This window comes from Carettochelys insculpta, chromosome 11 (assembly GCF_033958435.1).
Source record: "Carettochelys insculpta isolate YL-2023 chromosome 11, ASM3395843v1, whole genome shotgun sequence".
Classification (NCBI taxonomy): domain Eukaryota; kingdom Metazoa; phylum Chordata; order Testudines; family Carettochelyidae; genus Carettochelys; species Carettochelys insculpta.
In genome coordinates, this window is record NC_134147.1 from 44314524 (window position 1) to 44330117 (window position 15594).

The window sequence follows — 15594 nt, forward strand, 5'->3', positions numbered from 1 at the left end:
CTGCTGCCCACGGTGACCACAGAGCCCCGCAAGGGCTGGAGAGAGAGTATCTCTCAACCCCCCAGCTGATGGCCGCCATGGAGGACCCCGCTATTTCGATGTTGCGGGACGCGGATCGTCTACACGTCCCTACTTCGATGTTGAACGTCGAAGTAGGGCGCTATTCCCATCCGCTCATGGGGTTAGCGACTTCGACGTCTCGCCGCCTAACGTCGATTTCAACTTCGAAATAGCGCCCAACACGTGTAGACGTGACGGGCGCTATTTCGAAGTTACTGCCGCTACTTCGAAGTAGCGTGCACGTGTAGACGCAGCCCTGGTGGGTAATTCAGGTTTATGAATATTTGGTAAAGATCATGTAGTTTTTGGTCTTTGTCAGTCGGATCAGAGCAAATGCGATTGTACCTAAGGGCTTGACTGCAAACAGTGGATCTCTTTATGTGTGCAGGATGGAAGCTAGAAGTGTGTGGGTCAATATAGGGACAGGATTGTGTAGACAACCCTGTGTAGGTAAGTATAATGACAGGATTGTGTTACACCTTTTCCTCTTTTTATAACCATGTTTTCCCCTCACACCTTTGAAGATTATTTTTGTCAGATCAGGTATGCTGGCTACAAACTATCTGCTTTAAGAGGCTGTGAAATAAGCAGAAGTATAAGCAGATCAAAGAGAGACCCATGCGCTTTGTCTGGTTTTTAACAGAAGTAGAAGGAAATGCTTATTCTGATCTACTAAGGTGACTGTGTGGGTCTGTACTAACATTAGCATGGAAGCATCAGGGTAGAAAATCCAGGAGACAAGAAGTTGTCAAAGAATAGAGTGAGCATGGGGTCAGTGACGAATGTTCCAAAAAAATCGTCCTTTGCAGCCTTTGCTGCAGTGAAAGCTGTGTGCAATCTGGCATCTCACAGGCTGTCTTCTGCTATAAGGTGAATGCACCTGATCATTCTGCTCCAAAAGGAGTGATCCAGAGACAGAAGGTCACTCCAGAGTATACCTTTTAATTTGTCAAATGGTCCTTCTAACACCAGCTGCCAATGGCACAGAGCTGGGAGCAAAACAGGGAAGACCTCTATGACTACAGGAATCATCCGTACTGTGGTGGAACTTCTGGCCAGCCACTCTGCTCTCTGCACCATAAAGTGGAGGTCAAATCCTAGCTAGCAATTCAAGGCTTCCTTTGATGCCACCCACAGCTTTTTTTTATTTATTTATTTATTTATTTTCATGGCAGGGTGCTGTTTAAAAAGGAAGGGTGGCTTCTCCAGAATAAACAATGGCTAATGCTGTCATGCAGCCTGAGGGGCAAACACCTTTTAAAAGGTCAGAAGGCTTGCAATCAATCCCTTAGCAGTTGCTGAAGCTCGGGCACAGCCAGTGAAGCTCTAATCTGGCTCTCCTCAGGGTAGAGAAGCAAGGGAGAAAGCTGAGAGAGCTCCTCTCCCTGTCAATGCAGCAGGTGGCCTGCAGGTGAACAGCCACAAGAGAGAAAGGGCTGGAGGGGGAGGCAGATGGGGAAACAGCGACGGCTGGAGCAATGAGGCTGGTTTGAACGCTTCCATTTCCCTGAAGCTGAAGCACGCCGCTCCGCTGGGAGCAGGCTTTTCAGTTCATCATCATCATAGGCAAACAGTCAGAACACAATCACCCTTGGTGGCCACAGGTTGCTTACCGCTGCTTTTTATATTATATTCTCTTAGTCTGGTAAGTGATCAGCATAATTTACAGAACTGAATAAGATATTTAAATTAAAAAAAAAAAAGATGGACAGGATCCTTATTAGACAGGGGTCCTCTAGGCAATGCCACTTTTTCTCTTGCTCGTGACTTAATCTGCTTCTTAAGTTATTTGCATTGCACTCGTGCCTTGGAGCTCTGAACCTGTACCTCACTGGGTTGGGCTGTGTATGAACACCAAGCGTTTTCTGAGGCAACCTCCTAACTGAGAGTTGACCTGAGCCCAGGAACTGCCCACAACTCAATACCAACCTTTCACCTGAAGGGAGCAGCCGTTGTGGCGTTCCCCAGTTGTGTGGTGTGGCTACATGGACTGAAGTCAGGCTTCTGTAGTTCAGAATTTGAGACCTTAGACTGCAGTCTGGGGAAGTGGCGGGGAGAGGGAGCAGCTTCTGATAGCCCGTCCCATTGCTCTGTTATGAAATGTTTTAGTTAAAAATAATGCAGTAATATAATACAAGCTCTCTGCCTTGATAAGTATAACACATGCCCATACGATTAGTTCTACGTAACCCTTTTTCAGAGGACAGCGTACGAGCCCCACAGGGTACATATTGGCAGCTCAAGGCAGACTTTTTTCTGGGTTCGTATGCCACTAGCACAATGGTCCTGTCCCACAACTGGGCATCCTCGTGCAATCGCAATAAAATAGTAAAACTATAGCGGCCTTGTCCAGTAAATCGGCTGATCTACTAACATCAGAGTAATTTACAAGAATCATGTTGCCTTCACTCCGGCATCTTCAGGATTACTCTTCTCTAATTTTTCCAAAGCGAAGCTGGTAGTATGTGCAATGGAAAAAATGGGAACTGCTGAATTTCACAGCAGATCATTAAAACAGCTCCAAGGAGTTACTACTTCACGCGATGAATAATTCCTCTGTGGAACAAACTGCTGCAGGATTCTATTCTGGGGGCAAACGGTCAGATTAGTCTTCATGTATCAATATGTAACTATAAAAATACAGAGGGAATATCACGCTAGCAATTCTCTTTTAGAAAAAGGGGAGGAAAAATCCCTCTCCAGATGTTACATTTTAGGAAGGCACCTAAAGGTGTGCATGTGTTTGTGTACTTGCTAGCTCTCAATCAGCACTGACAATACAAGTACATTTTTGCCTCTGAAGCAATAAACTATTATGAATGCTCGAGGTGCTTTTGGGAATGGGAACACAATGGTCTTCTGTTAAATATTCTTCCAAAGCCATCCAGTACCCTATTGTCATGGCCAAACATTTGGTAATTTTATTGCTCTAAATAAAGATTTTGCTTTCAATACTCGATCCTGGATTTCTGGGCTGCAGACTCAGCTAGACAGATGGACATGACTCAGAAAACGTCACCTGAGGCAGGGGGGATCATGAAATGAGTCTGTGTTGCTTCTCCACTCAGACCCCAAAATGCCAGACTCATTGCTGTCAGCTCCGCCTCACAGGCGGCTGCACTCAGGAGCTCTATCTTGTTGCAGGTGGGTGCTCTGCAGTTCTGGCTGTTTCATCCCCGCCCCACTCTGCTCTGAGAGGAGGTTCAACCTCAGGGCTGCAGTGCCTCAGCTGCTTCCCCGGGAGCAGTGTGCACACACAGGACACGCACTGGAGAGGGGAGCTTGTGGTGGAGGGGTAGGTGGTGGGGAAAACAAGCTGCTGTAGAGAAGAATTTCCACTAGTGCAATTTTGCCTGCTGTTTTTTTTTTCATAACCAAGGTTGTCCTGCCCTCCCCACCTACCTGCCAGTTGCACCCCACCGCCAGAGGACCAATGATCTATTGCTAGTGGGGATGAGGGATGTGTCCAGCTGTGGTTCCCCATGCTTAGTTTGAGTAGCAGACCTTTGGGGTCCTTCTATCAGAGGAAGCATGTGAACCACGGAGCTGGTATCAGCTCACTCAGTTTCACTGACCTACCATAGGGCTCCACTTCACAGGAGCTTCCACACACACTCACCTCGCCCATCTTCTTCCTAGCTTCCTAGACAAAGCTCTTACATATGTGCTTAAGGTCAGGTCTATTGTAGACAAGCAATTCCAGCTACGGTAATTTTGTCACTGGAATCGACTTATCTACGATCGACTTACCTGCCTGTCCTCACTGAGGGAGGTCAACAGGAGATACTCTCCATTGAATTTCCTTACTCCTCACGAGATTGAGGCATATAGGCCTGACTGGGTTGACCTTCCAGGTAGTGAAGACGCACCCTAAGTCCCACTGAAGCCAGTGGAGGTAAGCCTATGCTTACAGTGCCTCACTGAACAGCACTGGATTTAAGTGTTTGCTTAAGTGCTTTCCTGACCCATGGCCTTACCAAGGAAATGTACTCCATTGCCACTGCTTTGGCCACCAAGAAGATGCTCCAGGCACGGGGCACCACATGCTTTTTCAATGTTGCCCAGTGCCAGAGCTGGCTCTGATACAGATGCATTCAGGTCAGGGGAGGTATGCAGTTCAGGTAGCTCTTAGACAGGGTGGAGCCCCTCTTAGAATCTTCCTCCAGAAGTCCACTAGTGGTCTTTAGCTACTTGGCCTGTCTTTTAAACGTGTGGATCTCTTGTGATGTGATGAGCTCTAGAGAATGCAGTTAAGCTGGAGAAGGAGAGTGCTTTCCTTACATGGCTGACAGACCCAGCTCATCAGCAGGAGGGAATGAACCTGCAACCTTAAGGGCTAAAGCTCTACCACATGAGCTAAAAGCCATCTGACTCTTAGCCGAGGCTGTAGAGCAGAGATTTCGTGTTCCCTTGCCAGTGGTCCCAGTGCCTCTGGGGTTGCACAAGGCACTGCACTCGGGCTCTGAAATCGTATGCGGTCTATTCCCTTGTCCAGGGGAATATAAATAATCATTCTGTGCTGCTGTAAAATATCAACAGGTTGCCACGCCAAGGGCCTGATCCTGCCACCTTTGATTTGTCCAGTGGAAGCTGGTTTGTGCCAATATCATTTACCTTAGTTTAGCCATTAGTTGTTTTCTCCAAGTTTTAAAATCTGTGCAGATTTAGTACACATGGAACCTCTCCAATCCGAAACACCACCATCCAGCAAACTCCATAATCTGGCATGATTTCAGTTAGCCAGATGACCACTTATCATGGACGTGGCAAAGTTTCTGTGGTCCCATAAAGTTTGTTTACAGCTGCCAGTCCTGGCTCTCAGTGTTCTCTGCTGTTATTTAGCTGTAATCTACCCCTAAATGTCGTCTAAGAGCCCAGTGAACAGTGGAAGCATTAGTAATGTACTAAACAATATTGACCTCCTGTTGGCCAGCAAATTCTCCCATCCCGAGGGCTCTGGATGAGAGAGGTTCAACCTATAACACTCTGTGTAAAGTACAATATGGCTAAAGATTTCTGAAAAGATTTTAAGGCAATTAAGTAAAATGTGACACCCTTCTCCCTTCAAGTCATGTAGGGCCTAGAAAGACACCAGTTTGTGGGGGAAGAGTTTTTTCATGGGTGTTGTACCATGGTTTTGATTTTTTAAAAAACCTACTAGCTGTTTAGATGTTGTGTTCTTTGGGGGAAACCTCATGTTCAGGAAAAGCAGGCAAACCTCACTTAACTAAACCCATTTAATCATACTTGCTACTGCCACTGCTTTGTACCTTTAGTGCTGCAGATGGATGTCAAGGAGAGGCGCTGTGTTCCAGCACAGTGATCACAGGATGGTTGTAGCACCGTTTTATTGCATGGCCCTTCACAAGTCAATTGACTAACTCCGTTTCCCAAGGTGGTGGTGATATTATGCATAAGAGCTGCCACACAGGACTGTTGAGACAATTAGTTTATTTGAACATCTGTTAAGAAATAATGTAAATGTACATGGCTCCAGGGCAGTAGCTTTGCTCACTTGTGGGGTCCTAAAGCTTTCAAATGGAGGTGCAGACCTCTTTGGAAATCTGAGGCATATTCTGTGGATTTCCCCCACTCCGGAGTGATAAGCAGACCACATATTGAAAACTGCTGCTTTAGGGGAAACCTCTTTGTACCTACATCATCTTCAGCTTTCACAAGCTGTTCTCTGGTGTTGTGATAAGAAAACTGTGCTATTTTTATCCTTAATTTGACAGGATTTTGAATTTTTTTGCTAAGGCACCTGGAATGCCGATTGGTGCATGATATGAGAAATGGAAATAAATGTGTTGAGGTTCTGCATAACTAATAGCGTGTTCACACCAAATATAAACTAATGCCCTGTTTAGTTGGAGGTTTTAATTGTGCAAGAGCCAGGAAATGCAGAAATAAGTGTCCCACACCCACCCAATTCTGTCCTACTTCATGGCTGCATTAAAATAGAATCTCTGTGTGCTTGCTTCTCCTGAGCCCTGTAACGTAATGGCAGGACACAGCAGTTATGCCAAACTCAGTTCAGACCTCCTGTGAACACAATTCAAGGAGGCATAAATGAAATAATTAATATCCAGAAAACATGCCTCAAAAGCAAGGGATGGGCCAGAACTGGAACTGCAACATTAACAGATGTTAAAAGGGACCATTATGATCACCTCACCTGACCTTCAGCAGAACGCAGACCAGAGAACCTCACCTAATTTCTGCATCAAGCTCATAACTCTTGATCCTGCCTCTCCTACTCTTCCCCCACCCCCCTGCTCAGGGTCAATCTTCTGGGGTTCACCTGGTGGAGATGCATGAAATCAACCTCTCGGGGTCAGCTATTGCAACCTGTAAGGGAGATCCATGGGAAAAACTCTCCCATCAACCTTCCTAAGTGAACATCTCCATGTAAGCTGATTGCAGATAAGTCAATTCTAGCTATACAATTGCTGTCGCTAGAACTGTGTATCTGCAATCAACTCACCTGCCTAATATAGAAAACCTAAAGGCATTAAATATAGGGGCACAGATAGTTCCTGGCCTTTGCACGGAGGACGAAGTTGTAGGAGGAACTTCCTTTCTGCTACCCCAAGTTCCAGGAAAAGCAGGGACTGCTCCCTCCATGTGCCCAGGGGGATTAAAATTGCAGCTACGAGGAGAAGGGCAGAACCAACCTACCATCATCAGCCCATGCAGCTCTCTCACTCTGTAGGTTACAACACTCTTCTTTCCTCTGCTAGAGGCATAATACTTGCTGATAAGAAGAATGGTCTAGTCAGAAGATAGGGCCCTGGACTCGTGTTCAGGGTGATACCTGGCTCAGCTACTAGCATCCCATGTGAACTTGGGCAAGTCATTTAACCCTTCTGTGGTTCAGTAAAATGAGGCTAACACTTCCTAGCCATATAGGTATTCCAGATAAAATTTCTTAATGACTGAGCTGCTCAAATCCTACACTGATTTGAACAACCTGAGTGTCTTGGTGGAATGCCCTGCTCGAGGCTACACAGCACACGGCGGGCACAGGTTAGCCTGTTATGTAAGAGAAGGTTTGGAGACCATGAAATTGAATGGAGAAAGCAGAAGCTGGAACGAACGGCTCCTGGAGAGGAGTTAGACCACAAATTTAAATCCTTTAACCAGTGCACGATCAAAAGCTTTTGCTTGGCAGAGAAATGAAGAGAAGCTTGAAAATGAAGTGCATGCCAAGAACCTGCAGGTGTTCAGCTTTCCAGCCAGGTTGGGAAAGCTCAGAGGTGGTGGGATTTTAAATAAAGGCTCTGGCACAAGGACTGAAAATACTCTTCAGAGGGATAACCATTTTTAATGGAGAAAAGTTAACTGAATTCATAGAACAGAGAGCACCACGGCAATATCTTTACTAAGACTTTGTAGGATGGCACAATAGAGAGAATTTCAGATTCTCTAGGAAACAAGTAAACTTCCATTTCTAGATCTCAATCTTGCCCTGAGAGGAGGGGAAAACCTGGCTGCTGCCATTGGTTATCTTGTAGCAGGGAAGATCTGCTATCAAAGGAAAACATTTTACCTTGTGGGATAAGAACTGGGCAAGCAAACTGTTGAAGCAGATAAGAGAAGACAATGCTGATACAGACAAGCAGGACAGCAAAGAACAGAGAGATTAAAGTTACTTAGGCTCACAGGCACCCCAACATAGAAAGATAAGGTCCAGGAGACATAGGAAAGATAGTGCAAAAGAGTTCTGATGCTAGACGCAAGTTGGGTGCTTTCTCTCAAGAGTATCCTACTTAAACCTAAATGAATTGCTGGAGACAATGCACTGTCCGGGTGCTGTGGTTAAGTGCACTCTTGCTCCTCAAATCATGGAAGGAATGAGAACTGCGGATTGATTTTTGGCAGCATTTATGTAGGCAGCATTTATGTATGCATTCCCTGCATCATTTTGACAGGACTTTTGCTTGTGCAGGTTTGGGTTTTTAGTAATTTCCTTGGGTGTAGAGACTTTGTGTGCAGAGATCCTCCTGATAGGAAAGGTTGTTTTTTTTTTCCTGAGTTTGTATTTAGGCCTTAGTTCCTTCAGATCTTGCATATCTATTCACTCATGCCCAGATTTTCCTCCTGCATCTCCCAGGCCCCAGTGGTGACTATTCTGAACAATGAACCATATACAACTTACTTGTTCATTATCCAAAATGATGATAAATATACATTTTAAATAGCCAAATGCCACAGCTCCCAGATTAGTGATGAACTTTATTGCCATTCTGCTTCTGACGGTATAGGGGCTTAAGCTCAGAACATAGATCATCTGGCATAACTGATGTGCATTGATTGAAATTTAGTGTTAAATTATTCAGCTTTTTCAAATAAAACTGCACATTAATTCAAAATAATTTATTATCCTGGGAGGCATTCCCTGCCTTGAGCAGGAAGGGCACTGGAATGGATTAGAACAGCAAAAAAACGCACTATTATGATTTTAATACCGTAACTGCAATGTGTTTTAAAATTGTGTCCCTTGGAAATTGTATCCAACAATTTCTGTTACTGAAAATATAAAATAAAGCATTATAACATTCTCCAAGGGAGCAAATTATTTGCTCGAGTAATTTATGGTATGATATTAAGTGTAGCTCCGTATTTCAGCTCTCTTATTACTCCTCTTTCCTGTCTCCTGCTCAGATTAGCAGTAAGTGGGGGCTTATTAATGTCTGTTACAGGAGTGGCTGGATGAAGTTCTTTGACCTGCAGTGTGCAGGAAGTCAGAGTTGATGCTCATGATGGTCCCTTCTGGCGTTAAAGTGTACGAGTCTCTTTATCTGCGTCTTCACTGTTCCTTGTTAACTTCCAATGCCTAGATCTTACTGTCTCTGCTTCTGCCCTTCCGATGGGTTCAGGCTGAGACAGGAGGGCTGAAGTCTTGCCTGGCCCCTAGGAAAGGTGTGGGGGTGGGGTGAGGGCGAGGTGTCAGGAGGAAGGGCAGGGCTGGGCCCAGCCAGCCCTTAGCACCACCCACAACCTGCCACAGCCCCACCTCCCAGGCATCCCTCCTCCTGAGGCAATTTAAAGGGCTCAGGTCTCCTGCCACTGCCACAGAAGTAGTGGCCGGGAGCCCTGGGCCCTTTTGAATTGCCAGGCCCTGAGGCAGTTGCTCCCCAGGTTCCCTCCCATCCCCTGGTCAGCCGGCCTGGATTGAGAGGTGGGACGACTGTGTTGTTAAGTGAGCTGCACTGGGAGGTCAGGACTCTGAAAAGCTATTTCCAGCTCTCTGCCATGGACCGTGTGACTTGCAGCAACTCATTACGGCTTGTCTGTGTGGTGACTTACTGCGCAGCAACTAAGCAAACTGGTGTGTGAATCTGCAGTGTGCCATGCTTGTTGTGCACAAACTGGTGGTGTGGCACCTGCTACCACAGACAAGTAGGCTTTTGCGTTCTGACCGGCAGCGCACGGCAGCAGGGTGGGGGAATGAGTCTCTGTGCCTCGGTTTCCCATCTGTCACATGGAGAGAATACTGTTTTTCTCCCACCCCTGTCTTGTTTATGTGGACTAAGGACTCTTATGTTAGGTTGTGCATGGCAGTGTTACTCAGCAGCCAGTCTATGGGCTGGTGCCAGTTCCACCCACCTCCCTGATGCAGCTGGTGAAAACAGCAAGCCAGTTGCTGGTATCTAAAAAGTTGAGAAACATTTTTGTGGTCCACTGGGCCCTACAGGGACCCGAGCCACTTCTGTAATACACATAATAGTGGCTAGAGGCCCAATCTCTGATTAAAGCACTAACAGAACCCCGCTTGAGCTGGGGATGCTCCCCTTTTTACAAGGCCATTATATGTATTGCTGACTGGCAGCCTGATATTGCCCAGCACCTGCAGCCAACCACCCCTCTTGTCTTTGTCTGGGGAGTAGGAATCATGACTCACTCAACAAGTCTTCCCCATGAAGCTGATGGTGGTGATCAGCCCCCTGATCTAAGCCACTCTGTTAGCCTAGCTCAGGAGTGAGCAGCCACACTGCCCGGCAAAGCCAGATCCCCATTACTGAGTCCTCATAGGAGCTGTTGTAATCACTGCCAGGTAGACTTGAACCTAAGGCCTCTGGAGCTAAGTGCAGGAGCCTCTCTCCAGCATGAGCTGAAAGCCAGCAGGCTCTCAGCTAGGGCTGTAGAGGAGACTCATTCTCTGTGTAAGGGGTCTTGGTGGCACTACCTGGGACAGTGAAAGCACACTCCTAAGTGAGTGGGTTACAGTGTCACTAGGACTTCAACGGACCACAGTCGAGGGTTCCTTGTGGTGCTCTGTGATTCCGTCCCAGTGAATGATGGGAGACACTGCCCTTCAAAGCACATGAGAGGGGAAGCGGGGTTGTGGGAAAGCACTGGAAGATTTTCAGTACTTGAGAGACATGGTGTATGAGAGATGAAGTAATATCTTTTCCTGCCTCCACTATTCTGGGTGAGGGATACGCTTCCCAGCCACACCTAGCTCCACTTCTGTTTCACCAAGGTAAGTTGGGCCAATGACTGCAAGCACCTCACGCACCTTGTTTCTGTAATAGCTGAGCACCTACACTGCTATCACCATGTGAGTGACTCAGCCCGCATCTTCACTGCAACCTAGGCAGGTTTCTAGCCCCAGTGAAAGCAATGCTGGTTTCAGTGTGTAGCCCCAACAGGGCCAGTGAACCTGGGAGGAAAGCACCAGTTAAACTCGGGGGGGGCAGATGGGGGAGATGCAGGCAATAGCTAGGTTAACACTGCTGTGAAAACATATTCCTTGTTACTTGCTCATTTAGCACCTCCACTTGTCCCAAGAGAATGTCTCTGAGCCTGACATACTAACAAAAAATATCTATTGTCACTTACAGGCATAGTGATTTCCTGCACTCACAGGTGAGATTCAGGAATTGCCTGGTGACAGTAATAGGCTGGTGGTGTTTGCCTGATACACCCCCAGGGAGTTAGGAGGCCTTGCTCCTGATGTGAAAGGGTTAAGCAGGTTTTGCGGACTCACTGACTGAGCAGACATCAGGTCCTTTGGGGGATTCCCTTTTTGGTTCTCCACCCAGGTGAGGTGAATTTTCAGGCCTCCACGAGTGCCGGAGGGGAGGGGGAAACCACTACAGCCACAGATGACTCCTCCCATGTGCAGTGACCCACTTTTGGTGACAGCCAAGTGAGAATACCAGGAACATGGGTTTGCACGGAACACCACGTGGGGCCAGCAGCTTGAAGTTATTTCAGAGTGGTTTGGGTTCTTTCCTATTTTGAGGGTTTACTTTAACTTGTTTGTACACGCACAACCAATTAACTGGGGGCACATCCCAGATTGTATAGGCAGGGTACAGAAAGAGGAGCAAGTGATGGGAGGGGAGCAAGACGGAGGCAATTCAAAGCAAGGGGGAACTCTCCAGTGGTTCTGACAAAGGTCTGTATTGGGCTAGCACACTACGCCATCAAAAATGAAAACGAACTGCAGAAAGAGCTGCAGCCTTCTAACAAGGAACACAAAACTTTATTATTAAGAGAACATAATCCCTAAAGCCTATCTTCACTGGAGACCTGCCTGCAGCTGGCCTCTGTGACACATTTAATGAGACACAGCATGCATATTCCATGGGACAATTTGCTAGTCTTCACATTCCTTATGTAAAGTGTGGTGATGTTCTTTGCTTCAAGTTCACAGACAGTAAAGTGGCTGAAAAGCAGGAGAGAAATCACAAGTAACTTGCTTCTCATTATTAGAAGCCTTTAAATGGGATGGAATCTTTCCCCTTCCTGCAAACAGGGGAAAACTAAAGGGACTACCTCAGTTTAAATGTGGAGCTCAATTTAAATTGGATCTTAATATAAAACTTCAGATCAATGGAAATATTTTGAGAAATGAGATTGACTGTAATGTTCCCCACTGCAGAAAGTGCACCTGGCTACACACAACACTGGGGTGAAGAGGACTGACTTTAATGGTCCTGACTCAGCAGACCCCCCCAGCAAACAAACGGCATAAGAAGTGGCAAGTTAATTTTTTAAATTCTTGTCTTTCCAACAACCCAAAATAAAGAGCAGCATTTCTTCACCCTCATTTTCCTGTTTTCATGTCTCTTACAGAACAGCTGTGGTTCCCACCCTTGCAATGCACTGGACAGCCTTTCTTTGCTCGGAGTCACTATTAGAGGACTAGAGTGACAAGTCCCGGGGAGCTGCGCCTAGGCTCAGAAACCCAAACAACAAATACAACCGGAGGAACAAGGAGCCGCTCCTGGCAGCGGAGAGGGAAATCACAAGGAGGGAGACCGGAGACCCAAAGCCCAGGGCCAGCGGGAAGGTCCGCTGTGATTCCTCGCTGGGGCTGAGCGTATCCCAGGTCGGAGTCCTGGCCTCGGTACTGAACCGGCCAAGGGCTTTTCTCCGGGCGAGCCAGGCGCGGGGCGGGACCGCGGAGGAGGCAGGGCGGAGCTCTCCCCTCGGAGGCGGGGCTCTCTGGGCATTTGCTCGGCCGGAGCCCGCCCCCCTCCGCTCTCCGGAGCTGGTTCCCAAGAACTCCGAGGGCACCGGCTCGGAGCGGGAGGGGGGAGGGAGACGCAGCCCACCAAAAGTGCGGCGGGCGCTCCCCGGCCCTGGGCGAGCCCCTCTCCCTCCACTATGCTGGGGCAGCCGCTCCCCCGGGCGCGCTCCCTCCTCCTGCGGCCGCTGGCAGTTGCGCGCAGCGCAGAGCGCAGGGCGGACGCGCAGCAGCGCGATTCCCACGTTGACTAAAGCGCAGCGGGGGGCGGGGGGGGGACCACGGAGCGCGCTGAGTTTCCCCTTGGCTGAGCCGCGGCGGGAGCCGGGGGAGGGGGACGGCCGGCCGGAGGGGGAGGGGGAGCGGGAGGGGGAGGGGGAAGGCAGCTCTCCGCTAAGGACCGGCTCCAAGCACCATGCAGCTTGCGCTCTGGGCACTGGGCTTGGGCACGCTCGTGCTGCAGAGCGCCTTGCACGGCGCCAGCCCGGCAGCCAGGAGGCAGAGGCTGCACCCGAGGCAAGGTAAGGAGATGCTTCGGGCCCCGAGGGCTCGTTGCCCGGACGGCCTCGGGGCGGGGGGGGGGGCAGCCCGCGGGGTCCCGGCCGTGGGGGTCCCCAGGAGTCAGTTACGCCAACTTTTACCAACTCCCTCCGCCCCGGGCGGCCGCTGCCGAACACGGCGCGCTCGGGTTCCTCGAAAGCCTCCTGCAGCCTGGGCTGGGGAGATGCCCTGGCCCGGCAGCGAGCCGGTGCGGGGCTGAGCCACGGGCAGCCCCTGCGGGCTCACACGGGAGCTGCCGGGGCAGTTTCTCTTGAGAGCCACGACTGGCTCTGGGGGTGGGGTGGGGTGGGGGGGTCTCTGGTCCCTGGTGCCCAACCAGGTCACGCCAGCGGCTACGGCTTCGGCACGGGTGGGCCCCAGGGGGCGGGGATGTCGCCCCATTGCTCTGCAGAGGATAGACGGGGGAGGGGGGCTGCTGAGAGGGGTTGCCCCCCCCGGGAGAGACTAGCCCTGCTCCAAGCTGGGGGGGGGGGGCTGCACCCCTGGCTCCCGCACCTGTGTGAGTCTGAGAACAGCCTCGTCCTTCAGGCCAGCCAGCCGCGCGTGGGACCCCCCTGGCAGTGCAGCCACGGCACTTCCGCGCCAGCTGCAGGCCACCGAGCGGGGCCCTGATCCGCGCTGTAGCGCTCGTACCTGTCCCCACCCCACCCCCCGCCCGGGCCGAGACACGCGTGCACGCGTCCCATCCCCGCCCGCCCGCCCGCGGGAGGCTGATTCACGGGCTGTCTCTGCTCCCTTCGCAGCGCGGCTGCTGGAGAGCCTGGCCGAGTTCGAGATCGTCTCCCCCCGCCGGGTGAACGAGCGGGGCGAGCCCCTGCCCCCGCACCTCCACTTCCAGCGCCGGAGACGGAGCGCCCCTGCCGCCGCCGCCCAGCCCGGGGCAGCCGCCGCCGCCGCCGCCGGCCGTGCCCACTACCGGCTGGCCGCCTTCGGGCGGCAGTTCCTGCTCAACCTCACGGCGCAGGCTGGCTTCATTGCGCCGCTGTTCACGGTCAGCCTGCTGGGCCGGGCCGGGCCGGCGGCGGCGGCGGCGGCCGGGGACGTGAAGCACTGCTTCTACCGAGGCCACGTCAATGGCGAGCCGCAGCACACCGCCGTGATCAGCCTGTGCGCGGGGATGGTAAGCGCCCCCTCCCCCCCGCGCAGCGAGCCGGGCCGGGCCGAGCCGAGCCGAGCTCCGCCCGCTCGCACGGGGCACCTGGGGGCGTTCCGAGCCATTGGCCGCCCGCCTGGCCCCGCCCGGGCTTCGGGCCGCGGGGGGCGGGGGCTGGGCGCCAGCGCGCGGGCGGTGTCACACGTTGGGGTCCCCCCCCGCCACCACCGCCCCAGCGGGGCCCCCGCCGGACGCATTTCAGGGGGGGACCCCGTGCGCTTCCCGCGGGACTCGCCCCTGGGGTTAGCCCCCTGCCGCTCGGCCTGGGCCTGCATCCTCCGGCCCAGGTCTGCCTCTGCCCTGCAGGACCCAGAACCGGGAGGGGAGGGGGAGTCAAGTTCCCGCTGTCCCGGCCTGGGGAGCGGGATCACTGGGGCACCCCCAAAACGCCAGCAGGGCTGCAAGCCTTGGGGAGCGGTGCCTCCAGATGTTCCCCCAACGGGGAGACAAACCTGGGCAGATCCCAGCCCCGGCAAAGGGGCTGCTGGGGGTGATGGGGGTAGTTCCTGGCCAGGCCTGTAGGCTCTGCCCCACTTCAGGGGGAAGGAAGAAAGCCCAGGTCCCCAGAGCAGGCTCCCAGGGAGCCCCATGCAAGCCCCCTACCCCCCCTTAAGTCTTCCTGTTCTCCCGCAGCAGCCCCCCCTCACCCCGTTGGTGCTGTGGGCGCCACGTGCTCAGGCCCCAGGGAGCTGCCAGGGAGCCCCTTAGCAGCCAACGTTGCCTTCTGGGCTGGGGGGTGTCTGCACACTTGTGAGCTGCTCCCCGGATTGGGGGGCATTGACACAGCCCCCCATCTGACCCCACCGCCAGTCCTTTGTGGGGCCGACCTTAGGAGGGACGAGGCCCCTTGCCAGCCCCCAGGTGGCTGGGGGTTTAAGGAGGCTAGAGATGTAAAGACACCTCCATCCCCTCAGCTCTGGGAGGGGAGAAGGAGACAACATAACCCGCTGCGCTGGTGAGAGGGGGCTTGTGTGGCTGGATTCCCTGGGGTGGGGCTCAGTCCCTGGGAGGGAAGCTGGAGGAGGTGGAGTAAGCTGGGGTTGTCACTGGCTTGGGCATGTACCGCAGGGGCAGTGCTGACATCTGGGTGCCAGGTCCGCCTGGTGCTTAGCCATGAGCAGGGAGCCCAGGCCAAGTATCCTGACTGGGGGTGGCCTTTAGGAGTTTGGTCGGGGTGGGACTTATCCCAGAGCACCTGGGCACTCCACTGCTTCTCTCTATCTTCCGGGCAGCCTCTGCCCAGGGGGGACAGCTGCAGTCTGCCCCCACTGGGACATGGAACAGCTGGAGGCTTGTCCCCAAAGTGCAGGCTGATGCACTGTGCAGAAGGCCAGTGTCT

General features: G+C 51.8%; 1 protein-coding gene and 1 long non-coding RNA gene across 4 annotated transcripts in view; one reads left to right on the forward strand and one right to left on the reverse strand.

Moving 5' to 3' along the window:
* Positions 1-14054, reverse strand: part of LOC142018795 (uncharacterized) — a 36066-nt gene extending 22012 nt beyond the window's left edge. The window contains exon 1 of the long non-coding RNA XR_012646936.1: positions 13929-14054. This is a non-coding gene — a long non-coding RNA (uncharacterized LOC142018795). The remainder of the gene's footprint in view (positions 1-13928) is intronic.
* The window catches only part of ADAMTS9 (ADAM metallopeptidase with thrombospondin type 1 motif 9), a 140198-nt gene continuing 137504 nt past the window's right edge, over positions 12901-15594 (forward strand). For all 3 annotated transcript variants that reach the window (XR_012646935.1, XM_075004888.1, XM_075004889.1), the window contains exons 1-2: positions 12901-13062; positions 13846-14222. Coding sequence is in view for 2 of the 3 variants with exons in the window: in XM_075004888.1 (XP_074860989.1) it covers positions 12957-13062; positions 13846-14222 (483 nt within the window). In the remaining variant the exon portion in view is untranslated. The remainder of the gene's footprint in view (positions 13063-13845; positions 14223-15594) is intronic.